We start from the raw sequence: 20,049 nt of genomic DNA on the forward strand, positions 1-20,049 counted from the left end.
ACAGTGGTAGGTGTGTGTTTGTGCATGTGGATTTGCAGCCGTTTCTGTTAAGTTGTACAGACACCACAGTACAAGTGTGTGTCAGGAAGCAAGAACATTAGCGCACATCACTCCACATGACACGGCTGCAGCTCCAGGGCCAGGCCCACGATAAATATTAATGGCCAAGAACAAGTGGATTGGGAGTTGAGTTATCAGGGCGGGCCTTCCTAATTGACATTTTACCTGCTGTATACCTTAACAGGGCTGTAAAACACCAGGCCTGGGCTCGGCCGTAGGGGGGAACATGTCAGTCAAGCTCTTCCCCATTACTGCTGCCTTCCTCTGGGAAGAAAAGAGGAGCTGCGGCTCGCCTGAGCTTCTCATTGTTCAGATTCAACATCAAGGTGTGATATGTGGCATTTTATCATCCAGATATTATTATAGTTTCTTGTGGAGAAATTGTGACACAGTAAAGAGACAAGGCCACAGCCTCATTAAACCTCTATGTGGCATTTTGGGTTGTATAGCAGCAGTTTGGATTAGGGGGGAAATCTATTAGATTTTACCGAATTATAAAAGTAATAATAATCATTTAAAAACTGCTTAAAAAATACTGCAAAATTTCTTCAGGTCAATTTTCTGACTAATTTCAAACTTTTAAAAACTTAATGGGGAACTTAATGGGGAACCATTTCTTCATGATTTCAAGAGACGCCAAGGTCCGCTGTTAAATAGACACTTTCAAATTAAATAAGTGTCATCAATGTCAATTGATGGAATTTCACCACTAAATAATCTGCTTATTATTTACTTGAGCAACTGATGTTTCTAATTTACTCCATACAATGTCAAAAAAAAAAACATTTAACAACTTCCCAAAGCAAAAGTTGAATTTTCCAACTGCTTGTTTTATCCATCCAAAAAACATGTGAACAGGTGTGAATTATTGGCAGAGCCATTAAATTGATAATCAAGTTAACAATAAATCATTTTTTTCATTCACACATTTACCAATCACATTCCCGTCTTCCACAGACAGAAATGCAGTTTAAACACACTGTCACACTGGACAAGCATGTAAACAATCTCACTGGCCTTTACCAGACACTGACGACATCACGAGACTCCCACATCCAGAACACTCTAAGATACTTAACACACACATACATACTCGAGTGCATACAAAAAACAACACACACTTATACAAATTGGAATCTCTGGACCCAGAAAAGTGTTCCCACTCACATTATCTGAAAATTGACAGGTGGGGCAGACAACAAACAATTATCCCCGGAGCACAGCAGGAGGTGAAGAAAATCGAAGATAGAGAAAACAAATATGGGTGATGTCATCAAAGCTAAATGGCAAGTCCTGTGTGAGAAAGACTGGAGAGTCTCTTCATATTTACTGTTGCCAGGATTTCAATATTAACATCATAGAAAGCACATCAGATGTTTCTCTTTCCACTGACTGATTCACAAAGACGAGCACAAACTGCCATCTCTATTTGATGAAAATGAAAATTCAACAAAAAAAAAGTTAATCTGTAGACAAACACTATTAAATAAACAGTTCATAATGCCGAGATATTAGCGGCGCTTATATGAAATGGCAGATAATTATATTTTCGAAAGGCCAATGTTTGTAATATTTTTTTGAAAAGAGCAAATGTGACTCAGTGGGTACTGTGATTTATGAGTGTTGTGGAGGTGCAGTGTAGCGTGGTGATAACAGCAAAAACATTGAGGAGAACCAAGATAGACACTATTCAGTGTTTTGAGACAAACTGGAGCCGCAGTCCATATCTAGACAACATCGATATGTTATTCTATAGTCCTTCACATAATCTCCTGGGAATGTAGAGATGATTATCTGATATTCCTGAAGTCTGTCCATTGAGTACCTGACATAAACATTTAAAACCATGTTTCCCTGTAATCCACAGCATGGTTTAAGAGAACAAATCCTTTACAACCACTATCAGGTTTGAGCTTTTGGCTCCACCAAGAGGCACATACAAAACAGCTGTACTTACTACTGTTGATGTACTGTCCATTGGACACATATAGTAAGTGTATGAAACAGGTAATTCACCAAAAGCAGATACAATATCACAGATTTCCATATTTTATTTACAGGTATTGTTCAATTACTGGTGTGACAGTAGTACCTTCTACCTGATTGAGCATCACATAGTGGCACATTTTACAAAATGGGCCAAACATATTACTCATTGTTTCTTTATTCAAATGTACATCATTAAGGTTAATTAAGGTGGCTTCAAATTAATGTCTAGGAAACCCATGTTTTAATCAACTCGGTTACTCAAGATTGAACTTATTTCCAAATATCTACTGCCACCCTGTGGCCATCTGTTTTTACTGCATTTCAAAGGAAACCAGCATTGCTACAGAGGTGCCTCGGCCTGCACAACATTGTCGAGACATAAATAGATGAGTTTGTTTGGTACACACTGCAGCATCTTTTTTTTATATATATATTTGTCTCAGTAGAAAAGAAATGCAAAAATAACCATTCCCACTAAAATCATGACTATGTGATTATTTTTTTTATATTTTTTTGTGCAATTTTTTAACCCTAGTCCACACAATACCTCTCTATGCACAGTACAGGAACAGAATCCCATTCAAAATCTATACTATTGTTTATTTGCATCAAGCATCACTTATTAAATAAGTATTTTGGTAAAGTCTGCAGTTTCACTGCAAAAAAAGCTCAGGTTTCCAAATGAGGTATTTATCATCATTTCAATTCATCTAAACCAGACAACGCTGACCACAGACTCCAGCCGTATGTGACACCTACACAGAACATACATGCACATATTGCAGTCTGGTTTAGAGATTATGTCCTTTCTTCATAAACTGAACACTGCAATGTCAACCACAGAGGTAAACGCAACCACAGTGTCCCAATTTAAGAGCTCTAATCGCAAAATGACATGTAAGATGACACATAGTAACTGTTGCTGTCTGCTAGATTTCCTTTTCAGTGGCATTACAGTTCAGAGAAACGGGGGTCTAAAAAAACTGTACTATTCAGCATTACAGTGTAACAATTTGTGAAAACGGTACAACTTCCACCACTACAAGCAGCCTAACTCATACTACAGCTAAAGGTTAAACGTGTGGTCGACATGCTTCAAGCAAGGACAATGCCAAATTTTTTTGTGAAAAAGGAAATTTCTTCACTCATTAAATGTACTTCTATGTGTAGAAAATTTTCAGGCCTCAAATGGTTTGAAGGCAAACTTCCACTTTGACAGCACTGTTTGCTATAACTAGCCTGAGGCGTTCTGTGCTCTATAGACTGACAGGACAAAAAGGAACTTCTAACACAAAACTAAGTGTGCTGATTATATTTCCACTTTTGACTGATTAAGTAAAAATCTGGGTTTTTAAAATTAGATCTCAAAAGAAAACAAATGAATCAATCTTGAATTGAATCACCAATTTGAAGAATGAGCTTGAATGTTGAGCCAGGTAATTATTGCTAACTCAACACGTCAGCTTGGAAGAAAATTACAAATTCTCAGAGTTGACAGTATATTTAGCAGCACTTACTGTGAAATGCTCCTGGGATTTGTAGTTCTCATCGAGGTAGACGCGGGCTCTGCTGTACTCCTTCATGGCATCACTGGACAGCAGCTCTCTGACGGAAAGAACACGCATGAATATTTCATGTAACATCAATCAAATCCAAAAGAATCCAGGTATTCTTCTAAACTAATCCAATAGAAGGCAGTTCTAACAGTCAAACTGTACACTGACGTACAGCTTCGATGTGACCAGTGGGGGGAGTAGTCCGCTCAGTTTAAAACAGACTACTCCCTCGTTCCACAAGCCAATAAATGGGTGTTCCCTTATCAAACAAGCTGTTTTCCTATCATCCACACTATGAGCACAATACTTACTTCACAAAACTATCCACATGTGACATGGATGCCTCATAGTTTTTCCCACCGACCTCTTGACAGTGCACTGCCACGAAGTGAGGCTTGTGTGACTGTACTGTCTGTAATGGAAGAGAGGAAAAAACATCAAAAAGCAGGGAAAGAGACAAACAGTTCCACTTTGCTTTGTTGCTTCAGTGCATCCATAACGGCCATAATAACACTGCAGTACGTCCATTTGCTCATCACAAACAAAACTAAAGTTCAATTATTCAGCCAAGCACGAAACCTATATGAGTTGGGCACCTAGGCCTCCACAATTCTTCCTAACTCGACTCTGTGACACGCTACTATATTTGCACAAGACAAAGTGCCTTGCTAATGTAGGCAGAAGGCACTTAGTGAGCTTGTTCCACAAGCACAACGTCGGCTCCTCTTCATCTACAATCAGGGATGTGTCTGCAGCACTCTGTGTATGTACAGCAGGGTGTGACAAATGCTCACACGTCACCATTAGTGCTGACACTTCACTCAGTATAGCAAGAACAAGTCCACTGTTCCCGGGACATGTCAGGGGTGCTTATTAAAGTGTGGGCAAGACTCCAGCAAATGGAAAAAAATAATAAAATGTATTGAAATTTCACATAAACCCGTGTGCATGTTATGTAATTCATAGAAATCGGTCTTTATACATGTAAGGTGAAAGAGTTAACATCCAGCTCCTGCAAGCACGCTCACCCAGAGTCATATGACCTTATGTCGCTTTCCTTCAACATTCCCTCTTACACATAGTGAGGTGTTTGTGAGCACCCTGTCAGAGGTGCTCAGAGTGGCTGACTTCTAATGGAAAATCAATACCACAGAGTGATTTACAGCACTCACAAGCACTCACAGGGTCGGGCCTATGGATGGCAGTCAGAGGCGATGCATCAATGTCACAGGCAGTGAGGAGGGGCTACAAATGGTCCCTGGACCCACAAGGAGCCCTGCTACTTCACCAGCGTCCCACCTCAGCGTTGCATTATGCTCACTACAGGCCCAATCAAATAAAAGTAATGTATGGCAGTAACGCTATGGATTTTCCATCAACCTATGGCTTGTCACTTAGCTCGATGACCCTGGAGCGCGGACCTACAGCAGCTCAAACTTGGAAAGATTAGTGCACCTATCAGCTCATGATGGAAAAGGTCACACTCTCAAGGAGGCTGCTACTAATGTCAGGCTCAAATGTGACATGTGGGGCGTGTGTATATGTGTGTGTGTGTGTGTGTGTGTGTGTGTGTGTGTGTGTGTGTGTGTGTGTGTGTGTGTGTGTGTATGTGCGATCACGCTCACATGCACATGCTTGTGTTCATCGACTGCATTCTATTTATCTTTCCAGGCCATGAATTCCTGTTTAAGTTGGCAAACTGACAGACTGCATCTGGTAATTTTATTACCAGAATCACCAGTGCCATCCACTCAAACAGCCTTAACCAGTGACCATATGAAGAACAAAGCCGAGGAGCATGCAGTTCAATGTACACTGTTGACATTTGAATTGAGTAGTGAGCAACATATTGACATGCCAAATACCGCATCTATAAAAAATGATTTTATGATGCATAACAACAGTGGAGGCCTCTCTAAACAACCCTCAGACAGTGACAGCTGCTGTGGCAGGAGTGAGAAAGGCCTGTCTGGCTGAGCTGACACGAGTAACAAGAGCACTGCCATATGGGACCATTTCTCAACCTCACAAGGATGTCAGGCGCTGATGTGGTTGATATGGAGGTGTGTCCTCTCATCCTCTTTCCCTTTTCTCTATGACCTGATCCTTGAAATCCAAGGAGGTTCCCAACAACTTGCAACTTGCAATTCTTCTTTATCCCAAAGAATTAAAACTGATGTTGATAAAGTTCATTTCCATCTTCACAAACTGGCATGGTGAAAAGCGGCATGACACAACATATCATCTATTAGACAAAGAGGGCCTTTGAGGAGAGGTAATCAGAGGAGTCTGAGTCCTAATTCATGGTTCCTATTTGAACAGCGGAAATAATCTGATGAATAAGGGGAGCTGGTGGGCTGACATAAAACCAGGAATGTTTGTTTAACTGTCTGACTCTGCAAAACACACTTTAAACCACACTCAACATGTGAAATATTGGGCTTCCAAATGAAATGTAGATTTTATTAAGTTATCTTTATTAGAAGATTGAATCAAAATATGATCCAACACATTCCTGTCAATAGAGGATTTAAGGAGTCATAACATAATTGCAAAGTGGTCTTTAAGCAAAACATCTAATCAATGAACGATGTGATGTCCTTTAGCACTGTGTCTTTATAGATCACAAGACTGGATGTGGGGACTTGACACAATCACTGGCCTGTGACGATCCAGGGAAGTTTCCAATGCAAATGGGCTGAGGGATTTTTCAATTCGGTGTGGTGAAATGCAAAGCGCTGTTTAAACTACTGCAGGAGCAAAGGCAGAATCTCATTTAGGCCAGTCTACTGCACACACATATGGGGCAGGCAAATGACCCCGATTTGCTTACGTGCAAATGACAGAAATCCTGAGACAAGGTAAATCCTAATACAAGATTTGATTGGATTCAAAGCATTTGGAAATGATTGGATTCCAAGCACCTGGAAATGTCTCAGTCATTGTATCAATATGTCAGATTTTTTACAAATAGTTTAAAGTTATTAGTGTTATTCTCACTTCACTTTGATTTATAGAGTCCAACACAATTCTAAACCTAAATCCAGGGCCTAAGACTTCACAGACAGCTTTGTCCATTAAATACCATTCTTGTACATTATGATCCCAACAAGTATGGAAGTTGTTTTGTTTTTGAAGTGAGAGAATAATTTAACCCCACTAATGCATTTGTGTTCTTTGCAGTAGTTTGCAGGCTGATGGTCATACGAACACGAGGAGAAAAATCTGAATGACTAAATCATTTTGTTCTATTAAGTTTTACATGTACGAGTAAGCGCTGGTTGCCAGATGAAAAAATGTTTCTTTGAACCATTAAAACCTGATGTTCAGAGGCAGATTCCTGTAAATGCCCCACAGTTGCATTCTTACTTCTCTCTTTGAAATGACGCCTGTATTTGCAGATCTCTTTCGATTGTTGTCACCTGCCAAAATACACTGAAATAAACGAGCTAACACTGCAGAGTTTGTCTAAACTGCTCCAAACATGCTTGGTACGAAGAAACCCTGTTCAGGAACACAAAGCGCAAAGCAAGTCAAATGCTAAGTGAGCTACATAACAAATATGAGAAACAAATCAAATAGGGGAAGAGAGTGAGCATCGTTAGCAGGTTGTGCATAGCTAATGTAAACATGCCTTAGAACTATAGGCGCAATAAGATAAATAATTTTCTTTCTTCAAGGAATTCTGAAGAGCTGAGAGAAACAAGATACAACATCTACGGCATACTGCACAGACATATATTAAGATATTTAGCGCAGGTACCAACAGGCAACCTTTTCTGTAGGCGCAGCTCTCCAACAGCCAGAGCAACGGCTTTATTGTGTATTTTCCAAGATTTTGCATTGAACTCAAGTGTGATTAGTTTTGATACATAAAATAAGAAAGCTCTTTCTTTACAAGCCTGTTAGTCAGCAACAGGTGACCAAGTGTGGAATGGAGTTGCCTTGGAGCAGCAATGCATGCAGCATTTTCCAGAGTATACAGAATGAATTGGCAAATCCACTTTTCAGTTTCTTCAATCGTTTCCTCACAACAAGATGGTCCTATATGTTTGAGGTGTTGATTCTGTTCACTGGGTGTGAGACCAAAGTTTTCCTGTGTCAAACAGCCTTTGGATTCTTGCCAAGTCAACTCAAATCAGAAGTCTTGTCACTACGCTGCATTAAACACACAATGTGCTTTTCTTTATCATATCCCGTGAGGTTTTTCAGTGAAAAACATCTCATTTTTTTCAGACTTCTGACCAAACAGCAGGCTAACCAATTGATCAGAAGATACAAGGAGTGTATTGTGTGTGCAGACAGATCATAGTTAACTCTGCTGGTTGTTCCCAGCCACACAGAGTTCAGAGTCTGATGCTTCTTTCCATGACGTCAGCCGGCAGCAGCACAGAGCTGGCATGAGGCTACAGGCCTGCCTGGTTCACACAGGGGCACACCTATTTTTCCCTCTTTTTTGCCACACACACACATTAGCAGACGTGACACCTTCATCTAGAGCACACAAGCCTGCTGCACAGTGCAAACAGAATCCCTCAACAGCTGTAACTAGGACGTGCTTCTCCACGCACACACACACACAGACATGCGTTACGCTCATGATATCCAACAACGTCAGGGTTAAACAAAACACGCAAGCTGGAATCACCTGGCAAACAACGTGTTTTGGCATGTCAGTGGCAGTAATAATTACGAGGAGGAATGGGGCACAGTTAACAAAGACTCAGAGACTTGCAGAGGCCAAGCAGCTGAGCAGATACTTATCTGTCCTTTCTAACTTCTAGCTAGCTGTACAGTTTCCAAAGAGGGGGCATTCTTTTGGCATACTCATATCCTTTAAATAGATTTCAATTCATTGGCTCGAGAGCAATCATAAAAATTGGTGAAACTGGAAATCAGGAACATCCTAAACCAGTTTCAAAGATGCCCGACAGCCAGTTGAGGTATATTTTAATTGGATTCAGTGGTAGATTGGGCCCAAAGCAATTCAGATTTGTCTGGTGTAACCAATCAACATCCAGGTACACTACCTCACCTGTTTTTTTGAGCATGCAGGAAAGTACCACCAAATCTAGAACTGTTTCTGCAAACCAGTAGGTTTGTCGTTTCTTAATTGTCGCTGAGCAACTAATAATTCAGACATTTCTCACATGTACAACAATACACCTCTGAAGCGCTACTTTAAAACTTTTACTTACGTACAGCTCTTATTTTTTTTCAGAGAGGCTATAAAAATCCATTGCAAACATTTTGTCTAGAACAGCCTCATTCCTCTGTGTGTGGGAGAAGACAGTGGAGAACTATATATATATATATATATATATATATATTTATATAATACACTTTAAGAAACTGGTATGCTGTGAAATGGGCTTTATTTTCTTCATACAGATATATTTCCTTCAAGTCTTTTTACTTTAGTTCCAAAACTGTGTTTACCAAAAAATGGCTGCAGCTATAGTGCCGTTACATTGGTGTTCTTAAGGGGTTGTTTATACTTTTATTTTAAATATTCACAATAACTGCAGATAGTAGTTTGCTTTATTACTTCAGTATCAATGCAGACACAGGTAGTTCCTCAGATGGCGAGGCAAAAATATGAGCCATTTTATAGCCGCAATTGTGATTTCATCACTGTGTACATTATTGTGTGTCATAATTCAAATCAAGTGGTAATGCACAGGGTGTTGTGGTTGAGTGGCTGCTGTGAGCTGGTCAGATACCATCGCTACAACTAGAAACATGAAAAAGACACAGGGCGTCCTCCTTTGGATATGACCACAGTGACTGAGTGAATGAGCAAGTATTGAATTTTTAGGCTAGAAACTAGTTAGCCTTCGTTGCTAGCTTCCACTTTCAGAGTAAAATACGAACTTATAAATAGCTAAAGGTCCCATTCAGTGAAAATAAGCTTTATTAGGTTTGGTGTCTTTTATGAACTTGAAGTTATAAAATAAAAGCTGTAAAATTTAAGAAGACTACTGCCATTCTACAACCACAGCTAATGGAGCCGAGATTACCTTTAACTTTGATCATATACTCACAGGTCAGAGTTCTGTGAAGATGTAAAGCTGAAGGACATTCAGAGATGAAGGAAATTTCAAATGTGATGTAAAACCAATAAAGACTGAGTGGGTTACTATATTTTCATTCTGTTTTTGCTTCACTGAAACTCAGCCATGTCAGCCCTTTGTATCTGTTTGCTTTTCTCCTGCTCTCTGTGCTCATGTGTGCTGCATTTAATTACAGCTAAATTCCCCCAAAAATCGGTTCTCATTTACATATTCTTCTGTTTCTCTGGAATGAGAATGAAATACTGAAATCCAGCCTATTAAAACTAGATGTTAACCAGAAGTCACTTCAGAGTCATTTTCAAGCTGCTGCTGCACTGTAAAAATATTAATTTTATAACCGCAACATCTTCTGACAGACTCATCATACAGAAAGGTTAGAGACACGCTGACAAGTCTGTGATATTATCATGTAAATGATATGCTCAGAAAGAAAATTAGAAGCGATAAAAAGTCCTAGTCTCAAACACTCTATGCAGTCAATTGTGCTGCTTTGCTCTTTCCATCAACAATGCATAGACAGTCTTCTTCCTGAAGGAGGCAGAACAGCAGCAGTTTATCTGCATTTAGCCCACTTAGAACAAAAACCCGGCGTTACACAGTCATCGTAAAATTAACCATCTCTACAGTAGGGTACAACTGAAAATGTGAAACTACAATTTGGTATATTCTTCACCACAAAAGTGACAATAAGTCAGTGTCCATATTCAAGGTAGACCTAACGAAAATGCTTTGTTTGGTACCGAAGTCTAAATACTGGATGGAGGGTGGGAACATTTTTTAAATCAACATAATATTTTAAATAACAATTACTATGCATGGAACGTGTCCCACAACAACCCTGTTAGCATAACCTTTTTAGCTGGCAGAAGAAGAGAACAGTGAATCACATGATACGCTGGAATTAACATCATCAAACAGTTTTTCAAAAGAATGGATAGAGCAAAGCGATGTCCTCTCTTCTATTTTTCAGATTTTCATAACATTGTCAGCCTTAATAGAATGTGTCACTCTACCTCATATTATCAGGATAAGACAAATTCTTTTTACTTTTTTCTTTACTGTTTTCCATCAGTAAGTTTGTCCTCTTGGTCAGCAGTAACATCTAGCTAAATATCTAGTTTCTACTCCTGAGAAAAAGCTAACATTAGCATGGATTAGCAACCCCGTTACTGTGATTAGAGTAGGGTTAGCAAACAACTAATAAAACAGAGAATAGAAATGGTACCATTGATGTGTAAGCTGAGGCAATCAAGCCTTTGATAGTTTATTACCTATTATTGATGAATATGTGGCAGAAAATTATAAAAGACAAGGTTTATTTTTCAAAAAGTTTGAAGCCCAAATGTCCTCCAATTCTGGGATGACCCTTCACTGTATGACTGTGTTTGTTTCCCTTTCTGCAGTAGATTTATATCAGGAGCATGTAAAACAAAAACTATGCTTGATTTCTGCCCACAAAAGCTCAGTTCCTCAAAAATACTACATTATGAATGAAGTGTAGAGAAAAAAAAATGCAGCATCCTAGAATAGAAGCAGTCTCTGTCGGTGTAAAGCAGTGTGGGAGTCTGTTTGATTCCAAGCTTTCTAAATAGTTAATGAATAGAGGTAGAAATCACAAAGTAACTCACGGTATAATACCATCACAATGTTTTGTCCTTGGGAACAATGCTATCACAGAAGAGTGATTTGGTGATAGATTGGAAGACATTCATGTACAACACATCACAGTATCTGTTTAACTGAAGAAGAAAAAATACCTTTGTGATTACCATTGGTGGTGTCAGTATATGTGTGTGAGAGAGAGTTTCTTTTTTTTCACTGTAGGTTATTTAGCTTCTATTCATTCTACTCCTGTTTATCTGACGAATGCAACCTTGAGGAGTTATTGGTTGTAATTTAAATTGGTTGCAGAAGAGCGCCTGCGTGTTCTAATACAAATATTGGTATTTGGCGCTAGCGTAAAGATAATGTATCGCAACAGGAAGTGATACAACACATTGATATTTTGTTCCAGCCCTATTTACAATTACTTTAAGGGCTAATACTGCTTTGTATCTATGGCTTAAAAATGCAAAAATCAAAAAAGTCTACTGATAACTCCACCAAGGTTCAGGATTGTGGGGTCACGCCTGGAAAATAACTGTCTGGGTCACATGTAGCCATTCCAGGACACTTCTTCACAATAAAACTGTGACTGGAAAACTGCTCAAAGTCAAACCATTCCCTGATGAGAAAATCATCCGACGTAGCCTCACTTCACCCTCTACAGACTGAGAGAAAAAGAAAACTCTCTCTCACCTATAGGATCACAGCTTGGTGTCGTTTGTGTTGTATAGGTGTTGGACCTGTGTGCTGCCAAGGCAGGTTTCTCCTCCCGTTTAGCCTCACTAGCTGGATCAGTGGCACCATCATCAGACTACAGATGCTCATGGCTCTACCACCCCATCGCTGGCACTGACACACCACTATCACTAACACACAAATCAATACTAGACTATTGAGGCTGACAGCAATGTTGAGTAATGCTGGAAGAATTGCTCAATTCCAACCATCCTTACTGATGAATTTAGAGATTGCTAATTTCATTCTCTGCTTCTTCTTCTCTTTCTTCCTCAGTGTGATTCTCTTTGGCTGTCTTTCATTATCTGTCCTCTATAGTTTCTGTCTGACTTTCCTTTTGTCTCACCATATCTGTTCATTTATCAAGTGCTGTCACATTGACTTTGACTGCTTTGTTTCAACTTTCAAGCAGAAGATTTATTTCTGAAGTGACACCGTTGGACAGAAATTGGAATTCTTCTCACTTTCTGTGTAAAGAAATGTAACATGTTTCTTTTTTAAAAAATACATTTGTGGGAACAGTGTTTCAGCTTCGGGCCTCGGTGGGCATTTCCCTTCGAAGCGGTTTACTGACATTTGAAAGTCGCTGTTGCTTTAAGACTTTTCAGAATTTAGTCATTTTCAGAAGTGCACTACAGGCTAGAGAACATCCTGTAGCCCAGAAAAACATTTTTAGCATTTTACGCTATGTTCAACATGTGAAAGGATCAATTGTGCTATGTTACCAACCTTCCACTTGGAAGCCTAAAACACAGTTTTGGTTTCCCACAAATAAGTGAACATAATCAAGTGTGATATTGACTTTTAAAATGTTCTCCTCATGGAAATCAAACCAAGTCATCAAATCAAGCTTTTCCAAAACTAATAGCCAGCCACTAGGGAGTGATCATGATGTTTTGTGGAACTGTCATGTCAATTCATAAGCCTAACCCTAACCTCTGCATGAAGCATGAAGAGCAAGAAGAAGAACCTCGCTAATATTGGGTCACTGAATGCTTGTCCTCTCTAAGCATCAACTCCGATATCTAGGACAGGAAACAACTCTTTACTGTGTGATATTGCACAACATGAAGATGAAATCAGTGCTGTTTACATGACAAAGTGCGACAACAATATTTAGTCCCTAAGAACAATGAATAACCACAATAATCATTATTATTTTGGTCATAATCAGTGCAGTCCTACTTAAAAAACAGGAGATCTGACCAAAGGAAAGTGCCCACTCAGCCAAAAAGCTTTTAGCTTTGGTGTCTTCAAAGATTATAAGCTCACAACACAAAGAGTAATATCTGATTACTGGGGCTGGGCATGTTAACGGGTTATTAACGTGTCTACACAGTAATTAACTAACACTGATGATTATTTGATCGCGCGCTGTTATTATTGTGAAAGTCCATTGCTCACTGGTTCTGAATACACAGACAGACTAATCATGGGTAACAGGAGGGCTGGATGTTGATCAGTACTTGGGATGGGCGTCATCACGTCTCAAACAAGCTAACAGTGGAGGGAGGCTTCAGCATACTGGTTGGATGCAGCGTGTGGGAGAAATAGAGATGAACTAAAACCAGACCGATTAGTTTTGTCGAAGATGTCGGTCCGAGGAACGTTCTTAGGATTGCAACAAATGACGGCACATATGAGCCTCAACCTGCATCAATAGCGGGTAACCCATACACAGGGGCTATAGTCCCCGACGCATAGACTGTTTCTGCTGCTCCCTGATAAAAGAAAAATGTTTCTGCTGGTACCTGCTCAGAAACTTAATAGGAATACAGATGTATAAATGTTAGCTTGCTGTTGCTGGGAAGGTTCCTGTTATGTTATGATCGTGGCTCTGGACTCTGAGGGTAACTTGTTTTTCTATAACAAACCAGATAAAACGTTAATGCCCTTGCAGTGGCAAATAGCTTTGGTTTTATTTGATTTGATTACATTAATATTTAAGTTGAGATCTCCAAGAAATGTTTTAACTGCTGCTGTGTAAATTGAAGACTGCTGTTAAAAAGCATTTTATTTGTTTAAAGTGTTTGCAAACCAAATGTTACTGTATTTTTGTTCATATAGCAGTACTTTAAAAATAAAAGTAGTACTTTTAAATTCATTATTTAGTTTTATGTATAACAATGCGATTAATCACAGAACATCATGCACTTAAGAATTTGAATGGTTGCCTAGCACGACTGATTATATTTGTAGCTACAGGTGTTCTGTCAGCAGTTTTAACTTTTTTTTTTCTCGTGGTCATGGGGAAAATGCACTAACCATGTTAGCATTAGCACCGCTCCCCACAACATTTGCTCACTAGCCAGTTTGTTCACTTTTGTTCATGCTGAGTCACTAGCAGCTCCGTCACACGAGTTTGATTTACACCATACAAAGAAGTGGTTCTGGCGAATATCATCAGTGCCTATTTTATGAGGTCCATATAATAATGTGTGATACAAATCACCAGGATACCTATAAGAGGATTCACTAAGTAACATAGGGAAGGCTTGAATAAAAGTTACTAATGAGCATCAACAATGTTCATCTGACTATGTGTTTAGTGGAAATAGTGGAACTGATTTTCAACGTATTATTATGTCTGCTGGAAGCTATTGCAACAAAAGCTACTTTATTTATTAATCAGCAACAAAACACATTCACTGACATCAATATAACATGAAAGCATTAGATTTTGCCAAAAAGCTCAGCTTTAGTACTACCAATATTGGCAAACTAATGTAAAGGTTCCTATCACAGCAAAAAATAAATTAATTTTAAAAACAAAATACAATTTTGACCAAACAAGTAAAAGACATAATAGGATATAAAATTTGATCTCTAAGTAATAATGAAGTTTAAATTTCACCTAACTGCTCCTTTGTGTATGTATATATATATATATATATATATATATATATATATATATATATATATATATATATATATATATGCACCCTGGAAGCAATACTTTAATGAAAACATTATGCACAACATATTTGTATTCTCAATTTACCTTTTCTCAAAGCACACTGAAAACATGTGGCCACTACAAAACTATCTGTGTATGTCTCATTTTCTCTGTGTTTCTCTGTCTGCCACTTTCAGCAGCACTTTCAGACAGCAGTTAAGCAGTAAAGCTGCCTCACTTCCCTTAACCGAGTGGAAAGAGTTGTGGTTAGTCAGGGGTTCCTATGTAGATGAAAAGGTAAGATATGAAACATGACTGAGCTCGAGCTTTTGCTTTTTGAATAAACAATACAATTAGAGGGTGAGAATAAGGTGAATATGACCACAGCAGCCTAGTCCAACATTAGCGTTTAAAAAAATAAAAATAAAAAAGAAGTGTACTGAACTGTTTGACCAAGAATCAAACAGAACTAGAGTTAGACGCTATAGCTATAGGAAACATGTGCCTTCACTCTGCTTAATCTACAGCTGAAAAGAAAATCACATGGGCTTCGTCAGGATTCATCACTGTCCCATGATGAACCCTGAAGCTATAGAAACATTTGGCAGGCCAACAGCTTGTCACTGTACTACTACTATAGCTAAATAGGAGAGAATGAGTTAGAGAAAATAAGTGGACTACTAGACTATATTGAATAAAGTAATAACTTGTATTTATTTTACACAATTTATGGCATGTCAAAGGAAATTCTGGTTATGACTATATTAACAAACAGCCCAGTTTAGAAACAATAAAGTACATATTGCACTTTAAGACAGAGTTCTAAAGACTGTAGGAGTTTCACGTGTACGCTACCGTAAATCACAGGTCTCTCTTTAACTAAATATGTTAAGCAGCGTTCAGCGGCACTAAGCTAGTGGAGAATCTAAGACCTGCAGGCAGGCTAGCAGTGCATCCGGCAACAGCAGTGACTCAAACCCAACCAATACATTATCAAAATAAAATCAGAACATATCTGAGCCTGGATTGAGTATCGCTTACCTGGTAAAACTCCCTCAGCCATGTTTTCTGTAGATTTTCAGGCTGGAAAGAGAAAAAAAAGAAAGGCTGTTAGTGACAAGACACATATCACATATTGCACATAGGTGGGGTGAGGTAGTGAGGAATTATTGCACAGAAAATATTGTTTACATTTTTGTTTTTGCCTTCAGTCTCACTGTGGCAGGGAAAGTAGAAAGCTAATATAGAAAATACAGCTAAGTGCAGATTGAATCAGCTTAAAAAATGTTAATGCTTACACTGTGACATGTAAACTTTTGATTGTTTCTGCTTATTGTGCTCTTTGCAAGGTGATATTTGTACCTGCTTGAAGACTGCTTCATAATAACTGTAACTATGCAACACCACACCACAGTCACCTCAAGCTGTCGTTTTTGTAGTACGAGAAGCCCTTGCAAGAGAAATTATTATTTTCAGTGTAGGAGTGTAAGTAAAATAAGTTGTAAAAATAAAATTGCTATATCTGTATTTCAGTGTGAGAAGATCTCTTTGATATTTCATCTTTTATTTGCTCCTCTTTTTTTTCATGTTTTATTGATACATTGTGAATAATTATTAGGCTTCCACTAAATAACTTTGTGTTTCTGGCGTCTCAGTCAACAAACGACGATGACAGCTCCGTATTTAATAATTCAAGATAACGCAAATTAGAATAAAAGCAGGATTTGGATTCAGTAAAATCCTATCAAACCCTAACCTGAGACGTGCATACTCTTTGACATTATGTACAACTATGCACTTATATTCAGGCATCTACTGATACGCTGCTTCACTCCCATTTTTCTCTCGGAATCACAAATCTTAGCTCCCAGAGCATCAACATGACTCTAACCATCCTTTCTTTTTCTCACCTCTTTTTACTCTGCCTATATCTGTCATTCTCTTGCTCTCTCTCCTCCACTTTAAAAGGCTATTCCCAGACCTGAACTTCACTTGGTTTGTGCAGTGGAAACAGAGACAGGGCCCTGGGCAGTCTACCATTTAAGGAGACATCTCCTCATGTCGATAACTAGGTCTGATGAACGTCTTTGTGTGTGTCTGTGTGTGTGTGTGTGTGTGTGTGTGTGTGTGTTCCAGGGAGTTTGTCCTATCAAGACTGGTCTATAATAAGAATACACAAGGGATCTGCAGGCTCTGTCGGTAGCCGTAGCAAAGCCCTCATATATTAGAGAAGTAGGTGCTTTGTCCATGGATGGCATTGAGGCACGAGGCACAATCAAATACCTCATCCCTATAATACCTTTACTGAAAACCTTATTACATACTGACAAATAATGGCAATATTTTGAATAAGACACACTTTCAATCTAATATTTTTCAATTTCGGTGTAGGCACACACACAGAAAATGTGCTGTAAAGTAATGTAATCTTCATGTTTGTTAAGTTCTAACTCAACGCAATGGGTAACACAGTTGAGAAGATTCAAGAAGAAAATTAGCTTAGCAGTAAGACGGATGGCAGGAGGAAGCAGCTACCCTGGCAATGCCCACAGTTTAAAAATACTTCTAATGCTGTTTGTTTAATCCATATAAACAACTGTGTAAAAGTGTCAATTTGTGAGTTTACAGGAATAACAAACTGTAAACATTCCTTGCCAAACAACAGTTTATTCATCTACCCAGCACAACTGTACACAACATCTCCAGCTACAGCAGCAGATTTCCTGGTAATTTCACTGTGACTCTGGGAAGTCACTGCACCTGGCCGTGGGCTGCTAGGAAACACTTGGACTGTTAATTATTTGGCTTCAGAAGGATTCAGAGGTAGTACATAAATAAACCCAGGGTAGCTGTTAGCCCCTGAGTCCAGTCTTCATGCTACACTAAACTAACTCTCTCCATCTGCGCTTAACACACAATCATGAAGACCGGTATCAATCTCCTCATCTAACTCTGGGATAGCAAAGATAATACATCCAAAATAGAGATATTACTGTTATATGGTTATTCGATTTGGGCTGCACAGTGGCTTGGTGGTTTGCACTTTTGCCATACAGCTATAAGATCCCCAGCTTGCATCCCAGACTTTCTTTCTACATGGAGTTTGCATGTTCTCCCTGTGCATGTGTGGGTTTTCTCCGGGTTCTCCAGCTTCCTCCCACAGTCCAAAAACATGCTGAGGTTAATTGGTAACTCTTAATTGTTCGTAGGTGTGAATGTGATGTGATTGTTTGTCTCTATATGTAGCCCTATGACAGACTGGTGATCTGTCCAGGGTGTCCCGTGTCTTCACCCCAAGTCAGCTGGGAAAGATTCCAGCCCTCCACGACCCTAATGAGGATTAAGCGGAGTATAGATGATGGATGGATTATTCAATTCATTATCCGTTATAGTTTAATCAGTTGAAAGGAACATGCATGTCAGCATGTGCTATAGCCTTGCTGTAGGACAGGGATATACCATCCAGGTGGAGCCTGATGGGAGTCACAAGTGCTGATCCCAGGAAAGGGTTCAAAAATCGAGTGCACCTCCCTGTTGTTGATGAACCATGTAGCATGAAGTTATGAAGAAGGTGTCTGGCGACTGTTTGGTCTATCTAATGGTAATGCAAAACTAGCAACTTTAGCAAGTTTTAAAATTTAACGCAGATTGACTTCTGTCAGCAGAAAAATAGTTGCTCCTGAACACTGCTAATGATCAGGAGCAGCTGGACTCTGATCACGTGCTTCCAATTACATTCAAACAAAAGAGATGAATTTTATTGTTTGATTTTAACTGGAAAGCACTTTGGTCACCTTGAGTGTTGTAAAGTGCTCTATAAATAAATCTTGATTGATTGATTGACTGATGAAGTGCTTTTGCGACACTCTGCTCTGAGAATAAAACAAAATATAAAACGTTTTCGAGGTGGCATTAAATACTGACAGGTTTCTTGGACTTGTTGCTTCAACTGTATGTGTGGACATCTGTTCCAGTTAAGCAGCTGTTTTCAGCAGCTGGATGACCATTACCTATCATAAACAAGCCAGTGCATCATACAGATCAGACATGAGGATTATTTTGAGACTAATAATGTGACAGGGTTTTTACTTCAGACGGCTGCAGCTCATTTGATGCATTTAACACATAACATAAACCATAACCATTTTATTTGGAATATGGAAAAGTATGTACTGTATTTCAGAAATTTTAACATTTAATTGATTATTGATTGCTAATGTGGTGAAGTGCCAGTGAAGGAAATTGTTTCAAGTTTTCCTTCCTAATCCAAAACACTTAACATCACACGAGATAAAAATTCCAGAAATTTGATATAGGGAAAGAAGCCCATCATTTTTGAGATGTCCTACATATGCGCATTAAAAATAGTTCACCTGTACTTTCTACAAATCTACTACTAACACACTAACAGGTTAATGAATTGGGTCAGGAGCTTACCCTCTGATATATGCTGACATTTCCAAGGGCACCTAAATGTCTCTCTGTGTGTGTGTGTGTGTGTGTGTGTGTGTGTGTGTGTGTGTGTGTGTGTGTGTGTGTGTGTGTGTGTGTGTGTGTGTGTGTGTGTGTGTGTGTGTGTGTGAGTGTGTGTGTGTCTCAGCCAGATCAGACAGAGCATAGGTCTATATAAGGACATAAGCAGTGGACCTTGTCATCAGTCACATGGAGGAAGAGAAAAAGAGAGTGAGACGGAGACAGGCACACTGAGGAACAGTAAAGTTCAAACCAGAAAGTTGCCACCCGACCATCCTGGTAATGTTGCAAAGTGTCAAATACAGTCACAAGTTTGTGTGTCTCCAGTTTGAATCCTAATCCTGTGAAATGTCGGATCCCAGTGATAGTACCATCCAGAAACATGACAGCCCTTGACGAATCACCCAGATATTTTTAGCTCTTTCCATTGGTTGTTTCTCACAGGACCACTACTGGCTGCGTTCTCTGCAATTTCAAAAGTTGCCTGTGTTCACACTCAAATCACACAGACACTCAAGCGGCTACACAAAAGCAGTGAAGATAAACTCTCAAAATTCTCTCTGCAAGTGTATGAGGATTTTGCATGAAGAAAAACATGCATGATATGCAGGTGACTATGATAACGAGACAATAAAGCCATACTGTTGACAGTTTTATAAAC

The 20,049-nt window shown here is 39.0% G+C and overlaps 1 protein-coding gene across 2 annotated transcripts in view; it reads right to left on the bottom strand.

Annotated features, from left to right (window-relative positions):
• The window catches only part of LOC111565432 (inositol polyphosphate-5-phosphatase A), a 164,945-nt gene that overhangs the window by 101,989 nt on the left and 42,907 nt on the right, over window positions 1–20,049 (bottom strand). For both annotated transcript variants that reach the window (XM_055018715.1, XM_055018716.1), the window contains 3 exons: window positions 15,957–15,998; window positions 3,917–4,017; window positions 3,567–3,654 (listed from right to left, as the gene is read on the bottom strand). In XM_055018715.1, the coding sequence (XP_054874690.1) occupies window positions 3,567–3,654; window positions 3,917–4,017; window positions 15,957–15,998 (231 nt within the window). The remainder of the gene's footprint in view (window positions 1–3,566; window positions 3,655–3,916; window positions 4,018–15,956; window positions 15,999–20,049) is intronic.

This window comes from Amphiprion ocellaris, chromosome 16, assembly GCF_022539595.1.
Source record: "Amphiprion ocellaris isolate individual 3 ecotype Okinawa chromosome 16, ASM2253959v1, whole genome shotgun sequence".
In the NCBI taxonomy this organism is placed as follows: Eukaryota; Metazoa; Chordata; class Actinopteri; family Pomacentridae; genus Amphiprion; species Amphiprion ocellaris.